Raw genomic sequence first — 16,677 nt, 5'->3', positions numbered from 1 at the left:
CCTCTGCTTGGCTATTATCCATTTATCTTTGATCTCACTAGTGAAGATTGCACATGGATCCCAATAATCCATCATTTTTAGGATTTGAGCAAGAATGGGATAGAGCTAGATTGTTTTTGGAAATAGAGAGTAAAACAATAGAGTTTTTGCAAAAAAATCATTGTTGAGCTTGCAATATTTTCTTTTCTAAACAGAACATGCATGAACAGGTCAGATACTTGAAACTTGTATGCTAGTAATGCCTCCTTACTCCGGTGATAAGCTATTTGGTCAAAGCGCAGTGGCACAAATATTTTTGTTTTGTGTTTTGATTTGATAGACACTTAGAAATGAAACTTTTTGCCTCATCTGCACATATCCAACCAAATTCTTCTAAAATCCCCCAAAACAAGCAAAAACATTTAAAATGTTCCGGCCTTTCAAATAAAAACTGCTGTTTAATCTTAAAGTTATTTCTTTTTAAAAACTAATGTGCTGGATTACAGAGCCAAAACAACAAAAAATGTGTCACGTTTTTATGTATGCACTTTTATGTATATTTGTAGCAGTAGAAACATTTTGTAAAACTACTTTCTCTAGAAAACTCTAGTTGTATTCCTCTCAAATCTATACTTGCTAGTGCTATGCTATAATCCTAAATCTTATCCTGCACCCGCACCATTGTCCACACCAACTGTGGAGCCCAGTATTTAATCTTGTTTCCTTATTAGGTCTTTATTGTGACAATACCATTACAAAATTTAAGGTCTGGTTAAATACTTTTTGTTAGAGGGTTTTGTTTTGCTATAGTGTTGGTTTCTTTATTCTTTACTGTTATGAGAGCATTCTTCAATAAATGTTATTTGAAGAATAATGACCAGCAGATCCATTAGGCAAAAATCAAGCCTCATCTATTGACCCTGTGCATTTAATAGTCATCTGTTGTATACTTACTGCCTTTTTTCTTATACTTATTTTCTTTACTTCACGTCTGGTTGCTTTTATTGAAAGACTAAACTCTTTATACTCAAAATACTCCACACACTCCAATTTTAAATTCAAAATTTTAGTTATAAATTTTGCCCCATAGCTATGCTATTAGCTTCCATTGCTATTCAGATGATACTCAATTTTTTTTATATATATATATATATATATATATATATATATATATATATCTTCTAATGCCCATACTATTAAAAAGGTCAAGGGCTAAAAATTCAACCGCATTAGTCCTGTTAGTCTGCACTGGCTCCCAGCTAAATTTCAGATAGCTTTTAAAATCCTTTTGTTACAATATAAGGTACTAAATGGTTTCACCCTACAGTGAATTAATTTCATAATATAACCCACATTGCCTACTGCGCTCCCAGAATGCAATCCCTAAAATTAGTAAGATTCTAGCCAGGGGGATTAGCCTTCTCCTATAAAGCCCCTCAGTTATGGAACAGCCTTCCAGCTTTAATCCAAGACTCAGACACTCCCAGTTTTTATATCTATTTACTCAGACTTTTATTTAGCTTTCTATATATAAAGGTGCAGAGCCTGGAGCCCATGGTCATAGCGTTTTCTGGTAATCCAAGATATTGTTGCTGTTGGCCCAGCCCCTCTCCAACCTCCTTCAGGGTATACAGAACTGCCTGGACTGGTCACGGTGGCAGAGAATGTAGTCACCATCCTCAAGACAGCCTTCACCATCCTTCAGCATCCCAACCCTACTGATAGTTGAGGTGGATGCCTTGGATACAGGAGTGGATGCTGTGAGGTTGCAGTGTTCTTGAGCAAGCCTCAAGATGAAACTGGTGGCATTTTTGTCTAAGAAACTCACTCCAGCCAAGAAAAATTACAGAGTAGGAGACCAAGAGCTTCCGCTATCAAGTTGCTTTTGAGGAGTGGAGGCATTGGCTGGAGGGCTCCTAGTAACACAAGAATCTCTACCTACAGGCCACCAAAAGGCTGAACTCCTGTCAAACCAGGTTCTTCATTTTCTTCTCCCACATTAACTTCTACATAATCTACAGATCCAGCTCCTAGAACACCAAAGTCAATGCCTCTCATGCCAGTTCGCCCTTAAACTAAGCCACCTTCCAGGAACCCATTTGAACCTCCTCTTGCATCCTGGAGATTCTTAGTGGGATCTAGACAACGCCTTCACCCAAGATAACCTATATCCTCTTTGCCTTAACAACAAATTATATGTGCCACCAGAGGATCACTTCCCTCAGATTACCAGAGCACTCTGGGGACAACACACCTGGGATTTACATGCACCAGCCAACTCATCTCTCCATACAGAAGGGCATCATGAAGCATGTCGCATCCTGCAAAATGTGTGCCCAGAGCCACACACTACTCATACAGGCAATCGGCTCACGCTAATACCAACAGGCTGTGGTCCCACTTCACCACAGACGTCTAGTGACCAAAGATAACACCATGAGTATATTCATATCATGGGTGCTGAGGGAGTTTGTCAGTAAACTCAATGTGATGGTGAGCCTCACCTCTGGCATCAAACAGGTAAGCTCAGTAAGATCCTGAAGCTCAACTGTCCCTGTATACCAGCTGAGAGATCAGGTATATGTGGCCACCAGAGATGATAGGAAAAGTCCCGGTGGCAAGAACTACAACTCATATGTTTGCACCAATACCATACAACAATGCATCACTGATGTCACTTATAGTGTCAACCAATCCTGTGGTTAGTTGACATCCTTTCATGTGTTCACTCTCATGCCAGTTATTGCAGGTCCACTAGACATCTCCATCCAACCCTAAAACCTTCTGCCACTACAGGACATGGAGGCCAAGAATACGATATGAACTCCTTGTTGGACTCTTAGCAGTGCAAAAGCTGACTACAATAGCTGGTAGACTCTCAGGGGTATGAAGGAGAGAAGCTGTATGCTGTGTGTGGGCCAGCCAGATCCTCAACCTGGACCTCATCAGGTCCTTCCACCAAGCTCACCCTTCTAAGTCTACACCACCCAGGTCGCCGCTGCACCTGGTCTTTAGAGGTCCCTGGTGGAGTATGACTTTCAACAACATACACACACAAGCCAAACACTGCTCAATCACTGCCCCTGTCTCAGTCATCTGATTACTGAGCACTATTTCTTTTGGATGGTCCTTCTACATGTCCTTTTATTTCACTCTTTTAGATCACCTAAGAGTTGCTTTATCACACTGTGTACAGTGTTATTATCCATATCTTCCAGAATGGAATCATCTGGCATTTTTTGTAATGTTGGTGGAGTATATATATATATCAGGACACTAATTTTCAGCTATGACATACACAGATAAATGCTGCTCATTTTCCCCCCATCACTCTCCCAAACCCTACTGTCCCTTCCAAACCCAATACACTTGCTCTGGCTAGAAAGCATTACCTCATTGCATTCAAAATGAATATTGCCAGCATCACAAGATTTAATGGAAACAATGTGCTGTTTTTAAAATGTGACTCATATGTTTTTGTTCTGCTTCGACTTTCTCTTCCTCCTTTGCCAGCAAGCATCATTTCATCATTTTTAGCCCCCCCCCTCCCCCAACACCCCCAAAAAACTTACAAGCTCTGTGGTTTTGTTACTCTGTGTAAGCAGGAAGAAAACCACAAAATAGCTCAAGATCTTAACATGTCCTACCACCAAATTATAGTAATAGTATTTTGAGTAGTAATTTGAGCACATAGACTGTCACTACTTTCAAAACAGAAAATTGCACGGACTGACTAAAATTATTGTATACTTCCTGTTCTTTCAAAACATTTGTGCTGCAGATGTTGGTGTCCATTCCATAGTAGTAGTGTGCAGGCCATATGACACTTCCTTTTCAAACTTTCAAATGTTTTACACATGTATTCAGGTGTGTGACTAGACCATTGTTTAAAAATTCACTTGTGTAGTACTGCTGTGGGAACATGTAGAACATGTAGATCTATCGTGTGTGTGTGTGTGTGTGTGTGTGTGTGCGCGCACGTAACCACATGTAACCAAACACCCCTACTCAAATAATTTTGAGTCCATTGTAATAATTGCAATTTAATTTTCATTTAATCATTAGTCATTTAATTTTCTTCTAAAAATTAGTTTATTAATTATTGAAATAAATATAATAAAAGTATCATCTTTACCATTAGATAGTTATCGCTACTTTGAATTATGTTATTACACAAGAGATAAGAGTGATGTCATTTGGTCTTATAAACAACATTGTAGAAAAAAATACTTAGTAATTTTTACGAGACTTCTTGGTCATGTTGAATGTGTTCCTATTAGCCAATGCTAATTTGCCAACATAATCAGCACAAGATCAAATATTATGATGTCTAGATGCCAAAATGAACCAGATGCTTCCTCAGACTGTTTGTGGAAAACCCATTGATCTTCCAGTCAGCTGTTTGGATAATCTTTTCCTCTGGATTTGTTTGACTTCTCTGTGCATTCATCTCTGGAATGTTTCTGGATCCATTCTGGCAGCAATGACAGTTTTCATATCATTTAAAAATAAAGTCTCTGCTTGTCTTTTTATTTTCTACCCAAATGCCTCATAGAACAGCCTCTTAAATGTCCATAATGAATACAGACATATAACCATATGTACATTTTGTTTTCCCATTAGAAGAATATTGATCATTTTTGATAGCTTTAAAAGGCTGTGAATATATATTTAATATTAGATCACCTAATTTACTCTATTAGCCCAAGAATATTGTGCTATTCCCATCAAAGGTGTGCCAGCATTTGAACAGTGTGTGGAAATGGTACTGTAATCCTCTACATGAAGATGGATTACTTAGGTGTACACTAGTATACACCAGTACCACATACTCAGTAGTGACATCAAAAAAATACTGAAGACAGAATGATGTATAATTGCTGAGCTAACCTCCGGTCCTGTTGATACATCACTGCGGGAACTATAGTGTTGTGGAACTGCTGTGTCTGGACTACACTGAACCATTGGAGTCTGAAAGGATGTGGGCCTTTTTACTGGTCGATCAGGGCTGCTTCCATCTGTGGGCCTTTCTCCAATGAGCAACAGTGACCGGTTCTTATGATCCTTCTCCATTTTAAACAGCTCATATTCTTTGTGTGGAAGTAATATCCCCAGCATACCACAACCTGCTGTCCATGTTATGTCTTGCTCAGCTCCTGGTTCCCATCCTCCTGCCTGCCCACAACTTCCCTCTTCTGATGAATTCAACATTTGCAGCATTGTTTGCTCAAACATTGTAACCTTTGCACGTATCACCTTGAAGACCAGCTCAGTGGCAGCCTGTACTTTAGAAGAGGGTTCCATGCGGGCATAGTGCCCTGATGCCACAAGTGTAAATGTGCGATGGTTGCACATGGGGTCAGAGTAGTGATGGTAGGTGCCCTCCCAGGTATGGTGTTCTTCATTGAACACAAAGAGTCGAGTGAGAAAGAGAACAGCTGGCCGGGCCTCACAACGCTGGCTTATCCAGTGACCATTTAAATTCAGAGGAATGGACCAAGATGGAGGTAAAATGGGAGGGCTTTGCTCAGAAGACTGGTACATCAAAGCACACACAGGGCACGGGTGGATGTGATGCTGGGAAGAAGAAATTTTTTTTACTGTACATTCCCTGCATAATGTAGCCTTGTAGTATTCATGTCTTATCTTAATATGTATAAGTTTAAAGCCCCAATCCAGAAGTTTTTTGAATGTTTTGGGAAGAGAAACAAACATTATTTGTTCCTTATGTTCCTCATTGTTCCTTTCTTGCCTCAAGAGGTAGATGAAGTTAAAATATTTGTCCAATATACATTGATTTTGAAAAAATTATAGTAAGGACAGATCAGCATTTTTTTAAATTTTACCTCCTTTTTGTTGTTGGTTTTGTTTTTTGCCTGTAAAACTTCTTATTAAGGCTTTAAATTATCCTTCGGTAGTATTTACAGGTACCATGCTAACAAGATTTGTTACGCATGGATCATTTACCTTTCTTCTGAAGAGTAATTTTAACATCATTAACCTTAATCATTAATTTCACAAAATGAAAGGGCATTCTTTGACAAATTCTTTAAGCGTTGACAGAGGAAACTGATAACTGAAGACAACTCAGTATTAGTACAGAAATTACTCAAAATAGATTAAAATAGTACAAGCCAAAACTAAATTACAGTATCTGTGTATTCTAATAGGACCATTATTATACTTAGTAAATGAAATATCTGGAAAGCATGAAACCCTCATAAATATAGTGTCTATTATAGTGTCTAGTATACAGCAATGCTAATTCTCACCATGGTATTCTGCAGAGGTTGCTGATATCCTGTAGGTCTGTAGTGGGCTCTCTGATTCTGATCTGTATGCACATCCCCCAGGAACAGCTCTTTTGATGGCTGGTGAAGAGGATGATACTGGATCTCCAACCTCAACAAGTCCAGCTCCATCATGGAAAAGTGCAGAGCACCCAGACAGTCTCTCTTAGCCTTGGCATTGAAAAGCTCATATAGCTTGCTAGGAACCAGTTGTACTCCAGAACCAAGTCTTAGGCAGGATGAGGGCAGCCGGGTTTCAAGACGATGGGCAGCCCACTGGTTGTGGATCACCAGAGTGACCTTTTGAAGATTGTGTTCTGCCTCCGTGGCCCCATGTGTGATCCAGGAGGCCTGACGGAGTCGCAATTTGCCCTGGATTATAAGAGAGTAGGCTGGTACATGACAGTTACTGTCACAGTAGTAGTGCTGGAAGGCTTTAAAAAGTCGTGTAGGGTAAAAGATGTAAGAGCGAGTGAGAAACTCTGGACCAGCCCTCACCTCACACCTGAGACAGGAATAGAAAATGTAGTTAAAGTTAAGGTAAACCTAACTATAAATATACAATATACATGATGATAAAAATGAACTGTAGTGTTAATTTCTACTTTGCTACGGGTTTTTGGTACTGGCAGTAAAGTAAAACATTATTTATCATTCTACCAACATATGCTCCATTATATAAATTAGGTATTCAGCTCAAACCTGAACCAGCTGGTACTAGTTGTCAAACAGGTAAGTAAACCATAGTCTGATTACAGTAAATAATTTATATTCAGAAATCAAGTTGTTTTGCTTTTCATTAAACTGAAGAAAATCTTTTGAGCAATTTCTTTAAGCAACATTTTCACCTGGATGAGACCCAGTGACCATCCAACCTTGGTGGGATGGTAGCTGTAATTCTGGTCCTGTCCTGCAGATGGCGGAGCTGAGTTTGGCACTGTGGCTCCCAAAATAGCTTGGAACTAAAGTTGGTGGATGGATGGAGGTGGCTAGTGGGCACGTCCCAAAGGTTACTGCCCTTTACACACACAGCTGTCAAAAAATGGGAGAAATGAAAATGTTTCTGAACAGATTACGTATTGCTGAACGTAACTGTTCTGCTTTGATCTCATTCAGTCACTGAGGTATTACATTTACATTTACGGCATTTGGCAGACACTCTTATCCAGGGCAATTTACAAAAGCGTATTGTCATTTACTCATAGAATGTATCCTACCAGTACAGTAGGTTACAGTTCAAGATACCATTGAACTAGAATACTGCTGAAATACAGGAATCAATGCTGATGCCTAGAAGTGCAAAACATGTATAAGCTCTATCTCAGACAACGATAGGTGCAATAACAAACAATACCCTTCAATATGTCCTAGCATTTCTGTTACCCAACATGGGTGCAGGATCAATGGTCATTTAAATATTCCACAACTAGATGGGTCTTCACTCTTTGTTTGAAGACTGCAAGGGACTCTGTTGTCTGGACAGCCAAAGGAAGTTTGTTCCATCATCTGGGAGCCAGGATAGAGAATAGTCTCAATGCTCATCTTCCATGAGACTGGAAGCATGGTATTTCAAGCTGACCAATACTTGAGGTTCAAAGTATTCAAGGTACAGATTGGGCTTTGATCATTGGCATCATGTATGGAAGGGCTGGTCTATTTTTGGCTTTGCAGGTGAGCATCAAGGTTTGAAATCTGATGCAGGCAGCTAATGAAAGCCAAGGAAGGGAGTGACGTGTATTTTGGAAGATTGAAGATATGAATATGGGGAAAATTGGCTTAAAAATAAACACTTTAATTATACATTATGCACTGGTGATTAAACTAATTCCCTTTTTATATCTTTTTATGTCTGTGAGATTCCACTAAATTCTCCCTTGTCATGACAGTCTTAATGACAAGAGTAGTCATTTCACAAAGGGTTAGTGTGTGATTTACATCAGTTTAGTCAAGACAATTCTTGTAGTTACAGTTATATATTTTGATGAGAATGAATGAAGTAGCACTGTTGCTGAGTGGGGGTGCCTGTTTTTCCTTCAGACAAGTCAAAACAGTGTGTAAGGGATTGGTCTGCCCTTTTGCCCACTTCAGGTTCTCTTAATACATGATTTTCTGGCCCGTATGCTGTGAAATTAAAGATATCTCCCACTAATTATGTATTAGCTACCCCAGTCCGTCGACATAAAGAACATGATCTTGCTGTCCCTAGTTGTAGTCCATGGTGTTCTCCGTGTTTGCTGGTGCCAAAATCTGATGATACTTTTAGTCTGTACAGTTTATCATAAGGTTAATGATGTTACCGTCTCAGACTCGTTTCCAATGCCTAGAATGGAAGATTGCCTCGATCATATTGGGTCAGCCTGTTTGTCAGTAAATTTGACCTAATGAAAGGTTACTGACAGGTGCCACTCACCCCTCGTGCATCAGAAATATATGCCTTTGCCACACCTGATGCATTTCTCCAATATACTGTCATGCCTTTTGGTCTCCGTAATGCTTCATCCCACTTTCAGCGGCTAATGTCTTTGGTACTAGGCGATGTGCCTAACCGTGAAGCTTACTTGGATGATGTGGTAGTTATACTCACTTTAATTTAAACATAGTGCATAAGAAGGGCATAGACAATGTGGTGGCTGATGCTTTGTCAAGGTGCTAGTTGGATGTTTTTATTTTCTGAATTATAGATGCTAGAAGTTCACTCTTATGGGGGGGGGGTTTACGTCCTGTGTTCTTTTGGTGTAGCTGTGTGTGTCTGTTTCATTCTAAAGCCAATTTCCGATCCAGTTCCATATTCCATTAGAGAGTTTGTTTGCAGCAACTCAGGAGACAAGACTCCTCCCACCCCGAGGAGTAATAAAAAGAGGAAAAAGCTAGAGAGAGAGGGGCTGTGATATTTGTGTGAGACAGTTGTTAATAGTATTTGATATATGATATTTGACTTAGTGTATGACCTTGCTTCCCATTTTGACTTTGTCCTTGACTTTTCCCTAATAGATAGTTTTGCTATTGTATATTTGTATATATTCCACTTTGTTACTTTTGTTTTGTTCACCAGTAAGTAGGGAAGGACTCATTTTGTTTGGGTTGTGGGTTTGCTTATGTTTTCCACCTAGGGAGTAAGCGTAGTTGTGTGTATTTTTCTTTTGACTGTTTAGGTATAGTGAGTGTCTTTTGGTTTCTAGTGTGGGTTTGTTTATTTTGGCCTGGGTCACTCCTGACATTATGGTCCAGTGTCACACTATCTCTTGTATATATCACACTGTCTGTTGCACAATACACTGTATATCATTGAACTACTTTGGTTTGTTGCTGTCTGACTTCATTTCCACTACACACTTGTTTAGCTGTGTTCCTCACACTTCCTGTTATGGCCTGGAGCCTAGATGAGGTCATAACAGTAAATGGATATGGACATTTTATGCATATTTGGTTTAGCTTTATCAGATTTTGCATATGACAATATTTTAAGTTATCTGATATAGGGAGAATTTCTGTATCACAAGCCAGATCCAGTCAGACTTCAAACTGACTTTGGGCATAACATATTACAGTGTACAAGGACTGCAATGATGTAATGGCAGAGGAGATACTATATATCCAGATTCACTGACATCCTCAACTTAGACTGCTGCACCTATCAACTTTTAACTTTCTAGCCAGTAATGCCATATTTCCTGCTAAATTAAGCTCATTCATGAAAACAACATGCTTCAGAGCCCTGGTTTGTCTCCAGTAGGATCAGCAATTAAAAAGCCCCCAAAAGAGATTTTTTCCTCTGTGTTCTTTTACTGTTCAAAACATATTTCTGGGCAGCTCCAATGGTTTAGCATTTCTGTAATTTTCCAAGTAACGAGAAGTGATGGGTCGATAAGAGCCATATATAAGTCTGGATGACACTCTGACCACATATGTTGGAGGGCTTCATGGAGGAAGTAGGCCAGAGGTTTGACTTGTCATTTCAGTCACATGACACCTGTAACTCACATGTACCATTTTTAAGGGGAGATGAAAGGAAGTATATGTAATCAGCCAGCAACTATATATCAACTTTTTTGTCTTTTGCCCTATTGTCTAAAAAGAAATGCAAACATCATTCCAATGAGAGAGATCAGTGAACATGGCAATAGCCATCTGTTTAGTTAGTAAATATCGTCCATGTAGGCTTCAGCGCAGAGCTGTCACAGAACAGGAAGTATTTCAGATTGACAGGTTCAGAAAGATGGGTAATTGAGCTATGCTCATGTTTCAATTTTTTACAGTGTGGCGATGCTGTGGAATGGGAGTTTTGGATACCCAATATGGAGTATAGACAAGCGTGGACAATAAATTTTAATGTTTAAATAATGAATTAGAGAATCAGCCTTTTGGTTTTGGTTCAAAATAATTCATCATTTACTGCATATATCACACTCCCTAAACTTATGAAGGCTATGATAACTAGCATTGGCACAAATCCACATTCCCACATCAGTTTGACATTATGGATTCTATTCCTTGATGATTCTGAATCTCTGAACAAAGTTCAATTAAACAACAGAAAGGCTCTGTATACAGTTTGAGTTCTATTCTCTATTCTCTACTGAGTTCTATTGAGTTCTATACCCCCTCGTGTGCAAGAGCAAGAAATGACTAATCCTATAGTACCAGTCAAGGTACTGGCCAACTCCTATCCTTTTCTATTGGGTCAAGATTTTAGATGCAGGGTCACTTCTCACAACCTTCAACCTAATGGCATAGATGATTTTTAATATATTTTTTTTCTTTAATTCAACCAAAAATGTTATGTTCTGCACACAAACTAATATAAGTATTCTTTTTATTTCTTTATTTTTGCTCTTTGTGACAGTTTTCCTAGCTTACTTGCATTGTCTCAACCTTTCCAACATAGACAATTTTGATGCTATTTCAGTGGGTACTTAATAGTACCAGTTACAAGTAACACTTTACATTACATAGCCACTGTTACAATGTAAGTGTAGCATTAATTATATTATAATTAGCAACAATGACTATTAACAGCCTGTTACAGTGTACTTTCTTCCCACTGATAGTCTTCCATTCTGTAAAAAAGTATAAATGTAGTGTTATTCATTGTTATTCAGTATATCACACTCTACTTAATGGTATGCTTACACTGTAGCAGTAACTAAGTACTAAGCATTAACCAATAGCCAGAGTGTACCTGATACTTCAGGGTTAATGGGCCATGAAGAACTTCACAGGGGATGTTGTGAACCCTACAGCCCAGCTCACTTATTAAGTAGCTATACATCCTGACATCCAGTAGAGGGGGAAATAGAAGAGTGCATGCTTGCTGTCTCTCTCTCATGCTCTCTCTCTCTCTCTCTCTCTCTCTCTCTCTCTCTCTCTCTCTCTCGCTCTCTGCCTTTCTATTTCTCTCTCTTCTGTTCTCTCACCCCTTTCTGCTAGCCAGTAGTTCTGATGTAAATGCAAAATAGTGTAATTAAATTTACACATACACACATAGAGGTAAGACTGAGGAAACATTTGTGGAAGGAGGGTCTCTGATGAGACTGGCATTTATTCAATTTTTGTTTATGAGTATGATTTTTGCACCATCTCTCTCATGTCTCATCATGATGATAACAGCACAAATAAAAAGTTGCACTTCATTCTCTTCCTCCTTGCTGAATCTCTGTGGCTCTTTTCCCATTTTTAATTTACCTATGTGCCTTTCATTTCACAGCCTGTAATACAGGAGTGATCGCAGGTCTTTGTCAGACAGTTTGGCTGTATTTATACACACTCATACTCACCCACCTTTCTCTTGATTACTTCACCTGTGTTGGAAAAAACTGTTGAAAAAAATTTACAGCTCATTTACTTTGAATGGAGATTAGATTCCCAACCTCCAGACACATTGTCTCTCTCAGGCTTCATCATACCCACCCCCTGGCATGGTCTGAAGAGTTCTTCACCATGTCTGAACTTAGTTAACGCAGTATCAAGTTTGAGTGTAGCAGCCCAAAAAGCTAGAAAAAGTTAATATGTAGAGAGAATGTACCAATTCTAGTCCTCACACAAATGCAAATGACACTTGTTAACAAAGTGTTAACAAATGGCACTGGACAGCTTGTATAACACAGCAGCATACAGAATGACAATCCTCACAAAACTTCATATTAATGTATTGCTGTGAAAGCCTTGGAACAAAGTGTTAACAAATGGCACTGGACAGCTTGTATAACACAGCAGCATACAGAATGACAATCCTCACTAAACTTCATATTAATGTATTACTGTGAAAGCCTTGGAACAAAAATTAAGTCTAAGTGTTTCATTGTGTCTGTATAATTGTCTGTCTTCATTGAGAGAAATCTGTGCATCCTGCTCCTTGCCCTGTGGCACTCATACTGTCACAGCATATATTTATGGTCTATAAGGTCTCTGCTGCTCTGAGAAGCCTAAAGGAGCAGAGTGGCTCTCAGTGTTTGACTTTTTAATTTTAATGACGGTTAAAAATGGAACCTAATTCTAGGTAACTTATTTTACATAATGATGACCCTTCTAATTCACTGAATCTTTGTCATCCTGTAGACTGTTAACTGTCACACACCAGTAAGCACCCAACTAAACCAGTTGCTAAATGTCCACCAATCACAGTGCTCAATCACTTTTCAGATCACAACCTCCCCACTTATTATCATATTCCTTTCATTGTTCCTGCCCTATTTATTCCTGCAGGTCCCCATTCTTGATGCATTGCTTTAGCCTGCCACAGACTAATGCATACCAGGTCTCAGAGATGTTATTTTCACTTAAGTTTGCTTATCAAGCCTTGTTTCTTTTCTTTGTCTTTTGCTTTCGTTAAAGATCTCTCACTCCTGGCAACTGCAGCTCACTCTTTTGTCAGCAGAAATATCATACTAACTGTTTTAAGTACCTTGTGATTAATATCCTGAACTCTCTCATTAGGAAACCAAGGCGATTGTGTCAGTTGAAATGTTCTGAAAAGGGTTTAGGTCAGTCTGAATGGAAGCATCCTGGTTTTTAATGTATGACAACAAGCAAAATAAGATGAACAGTTTTATCAGAATGGTTGGGAATGGTTGGTTGGAAGTGCTAACAAATGACACTGGACAGCTTGTGTAACACAGCTGCATACAGAATGACAGACAACCCTACACTCCTAGTGTGTTGAATTGTTGTTCCTCTCAATGTTATACAGTACCGCTAGCGGACAAAAAAGAGCTTTTTTTCCTAGTGCAATGAGCTTGATTAACAACTGCAACAACCCATTCATTCTTTCATATTCTAAACCACTTATTTAAACTGAGTTGTGGGAGGCCCAAGCCTTTCCCAGCAGCATAGGAGACAAAGTGGGCACAGGACACACACACACACACACACACACACACACACACACACACACACACACACACACACACACACACACACACACACACTCATTCAGTGCAACAATCTATTTAACTATTATTAATTACTATTATGAATTATACCAATGTATAGTGTATTTACCTAACTATATGGAATTGTTGCAGATCAGTATTTTTTGTGCCAGGTGAGGCATTTTCCTGGCAGGACGATAATGTTCTGTTCTATTCTGAGTAGCTCTACATACATATGGACTGTTGTATTTCACTTTATCTTGCATCTACAGGTAAGTTGGTGGGCAGATAGTTGATGGTCTGTTAATGTTTCAGTTAATTAAATAACTCATATTTTATCCTCAGGGGGATACCAGACATTTTAGTCACCCTTCATTCAAGAATTGTATTGTCATCTAGCAATGTTTGAAAGATCTCTCTCCTCCTTTTAGTTATTTGTTGGCATTCTGCAAAGCATAATATCATAACACATGGATCTGTTGTCTGGGAGAATGGAAAGAGAAAACTGATAAACAGGAATTGCTAAGAAATTGCTCTTTCATCACCTTAACCATACATGATGTGAGGCTGCAGAGAACAAGTCATTAAATACTGTACAAAAGAAAAGGGTGATACATGCTGTTGGTCTGTTATTCTAATCATTATTGCAGTGGTGGCATTAAAGGAAACAATGGTGTCCTTCACATGCTGCAGCTTCAATGGAGTGCTGAAGAAAACAGTAATCCAAAGCATTCATGTTGACCTAGAATTATCTCAAGAAAGATTTTTGTGGATAAAATTTCCAGGACTTAAAAATATATTATTTGTTGTGGTAATTACTATACATTGTAATGTATGTACAGTAATTTAAATTATTGTGCATTATACTTCACGCAGTATTTTCAAAATATTCAGCTTTACCATGTAAAACATTATTGCGTTTGGTTTTTGTTAGTAAGTTATCACATATCTTGCAATTATCCTCTTGGAGATTTAGACATATGCGAGACAGATCCACACACCCCCTCAACACACATACACACACTTGAGTGCACTAATCACAAACACATAAACACAAAAATTGGGTTCAACTGTGTTTAGTCAAATCTTTCTAAAGGAATAAGACTGCTTACCTCCAAATGTTAGTAATGAAAAATCTGAATAGAAATTGCCCCAGTTCAGCTTTTCCAAAACTACTCTCACTGTCATACTCACTTGTAGTCTAAACTTCAACCATCTTATCATAAGAACTATCAATCTGCCTGATTTCAAACAAAATACACTCTGAATGGGCCAGGAGAAAACAAGGGAGTAATCTAATTTATTTTCACTGAAACAGAATCTAAAGGTTTGCTTGGTTTCCATTAAAAATGTCTTATGGCAGCACTTGTGATCAGAGGCAATTATTTTTTATCCCATTAACCAACAAACTATCCATCAGGCTCTATTAATAAAATGTAGTGACAAAGAATGTGTGTTTTATTAGTTTGGATGTAAAAGATTAAAGGATAAAAGATGTTAATGATGTTTTGAACTGGGAAAACTTCACATACTGACATAGATGTTGTTTGTTTTTATTTTCAAACATGTTTGCTGAGAGTGTGTGTGTGAGAGAGAAAGAGATCAATTAACTCACCTTGACAGAGACACATCATCCAAAGTAACTCTGGCAGGTGAATAAGTGCTCCTCCAGACATTATTAAAAACTAAAAGAAATGCTCCAGAATTCCTATAAATCAAAACCTCCAACTTTGAAACACTCTTGTCAGCCCAGAAGACAAGGAAAGATAACCATATCAAGGGCTTTTTATACAAATTACTGACAAATACAGTACATTAAGGCAATTATTATCCACGTTGTAGAGACTTCTTCTCTGTCTGTGTCCTCTCCACACAAGACTGTCAGCCATCAAAAAGTTACAAAAAAAAATTATTTTTAGGTCTGTGTTGTAAAATCAATCAGTTATACATGCTCTCTGTCTCTCTCTCCGTCTCTGTCAGTTGCTTTCACTGTCATTTTCAGGCAAAAAGAGTAGTGTTTGTACGCTGCCTGTTGGTTACTCCGCTACACCTTATAAAGAGACACAGAAGAATGAGAGTGAGTGAAAGAGAAGGGGAGGGTGGGGATGAAAGCAAGAGGGAAGGAGAGAAAGGAGGAGTGGACTAACTTCTCAAACTTCACCCTCTAGGGAACATGCAGCCCAAGACACAAACTCTTGAAAGCAATAAAACTGGGCAGATTAAGAACAATGGCAAACAAAAACAAAGCCATCTAGAATAAGATTTGACCTTAAACTGTCTTCTAAAACAATTTCTAACTTGAATTGCTCTCATCTTAGGTATAGGTGTAGATCTGGGGGTTCATGAGCACTGAGTTATGGTAACCTGGGATGTTGTGATACTCTCACATCATCTCTTTTTGTCACTCGGTTTTCTTGGATGGGAGCAGCAGAGTGCTGATGTTCCAAGGAGCCTGTGTCTGGCTCTGATTACCTTCTGGCTCTATCTGCCAGAGTGAACACTTGCACATTATATGCCCATATTTTACACACTGCAGTATATGACCATACCTAATAATCTTTCTGCTGAGATACATCTACTCCTGATGTTGCTACTGAGTCTCAACTGGTCTCAGCTGGTCTCAGGTGGGCTCCTCCACCTCCAACTTGTTCCCTTGTTGTGGCTCCTCCCCACCCACCCACTTCTCTGTTGCCCTGGTTCCCTCCCCTGACAGAACAGTGAGAATACTCCAGGCCGACTGGGCAGCTGTTCCTGGGTTTTTCCTGCACCAGATGGGTTTCAGACACACATACTCTCATTGCACCCAGACTAGAACTCTTAGGAACCCAAAATAGACTTCTATTGCTTATTTGTTCTTATTGTTTATTTCATTTTTGTTTATTTTGTTCCTGCTGTGGTGTCAATCAGAGGAAGATGGGCTCCCCCTTGAGTCTTGATTCCTCTCAAGGTTTGTACATGCTCTTAGGGAGTTGAAGAAAGTTGCCAATGTCAGCTTTGGCTTGCTTACTGGGGGCTTGGACTTGGACATCTGTAAAGCTATT

General features: G+C 38.9%; 1 protein-coding gene across 1 annotated transcript; it reads right to left on the bottom strand.

The window, feature by feature from the left end:
• Positions 1–4,058: 4,058 nt before the first annotated feature.
• Positions 4,059–15,668, bottom strand: apcdd1l (adenomatosis polyposis coli down-regulated 1-like). The gene is made up of 4 exons (XM_027010765.3): positions 15,252–15,668; positions 7,118–7,301; positions 6,252–6,774; positions 4,059–5,556 (listed from the first exon to the last, which is right to left on the bottom strand). Exons 1-4 carry the CDS (start codon positions 15,310–15,312, stop codon positions 4,777–4,779), a joined length of 1,548 nt encoding a protein of 515 aa, XP_026866566.3. The 5' UTR covers positions 15,313–15,668; the 3' UTR covers positions 4,059–4,776.
• Between the last annotated feature and the right edge of the window lie 1,009 nt (positions 15,669–16,677).

Source organism: Electrophorus electricus, chromosome 7 (genome assembly GCF_041902795.1).
Source record: "Electrophorus electricus isolate QZ-2024a chromosome 7, ASM4190279v1, whole genome shotgun sequence".
In the NCBI taxonomy this organism is placed as follows: domain Eukaryota; kingdom Metazoa; phylum Chordata; class Actinopteri; order Gymnotiformes; family Gymnotidae; genus Electrophorus; species Electrophorus electricus.
Note: the sequence above shows the minus strand (reverse complement) of the source record. Positions and strands in the feature narration are given on the sequence as shown.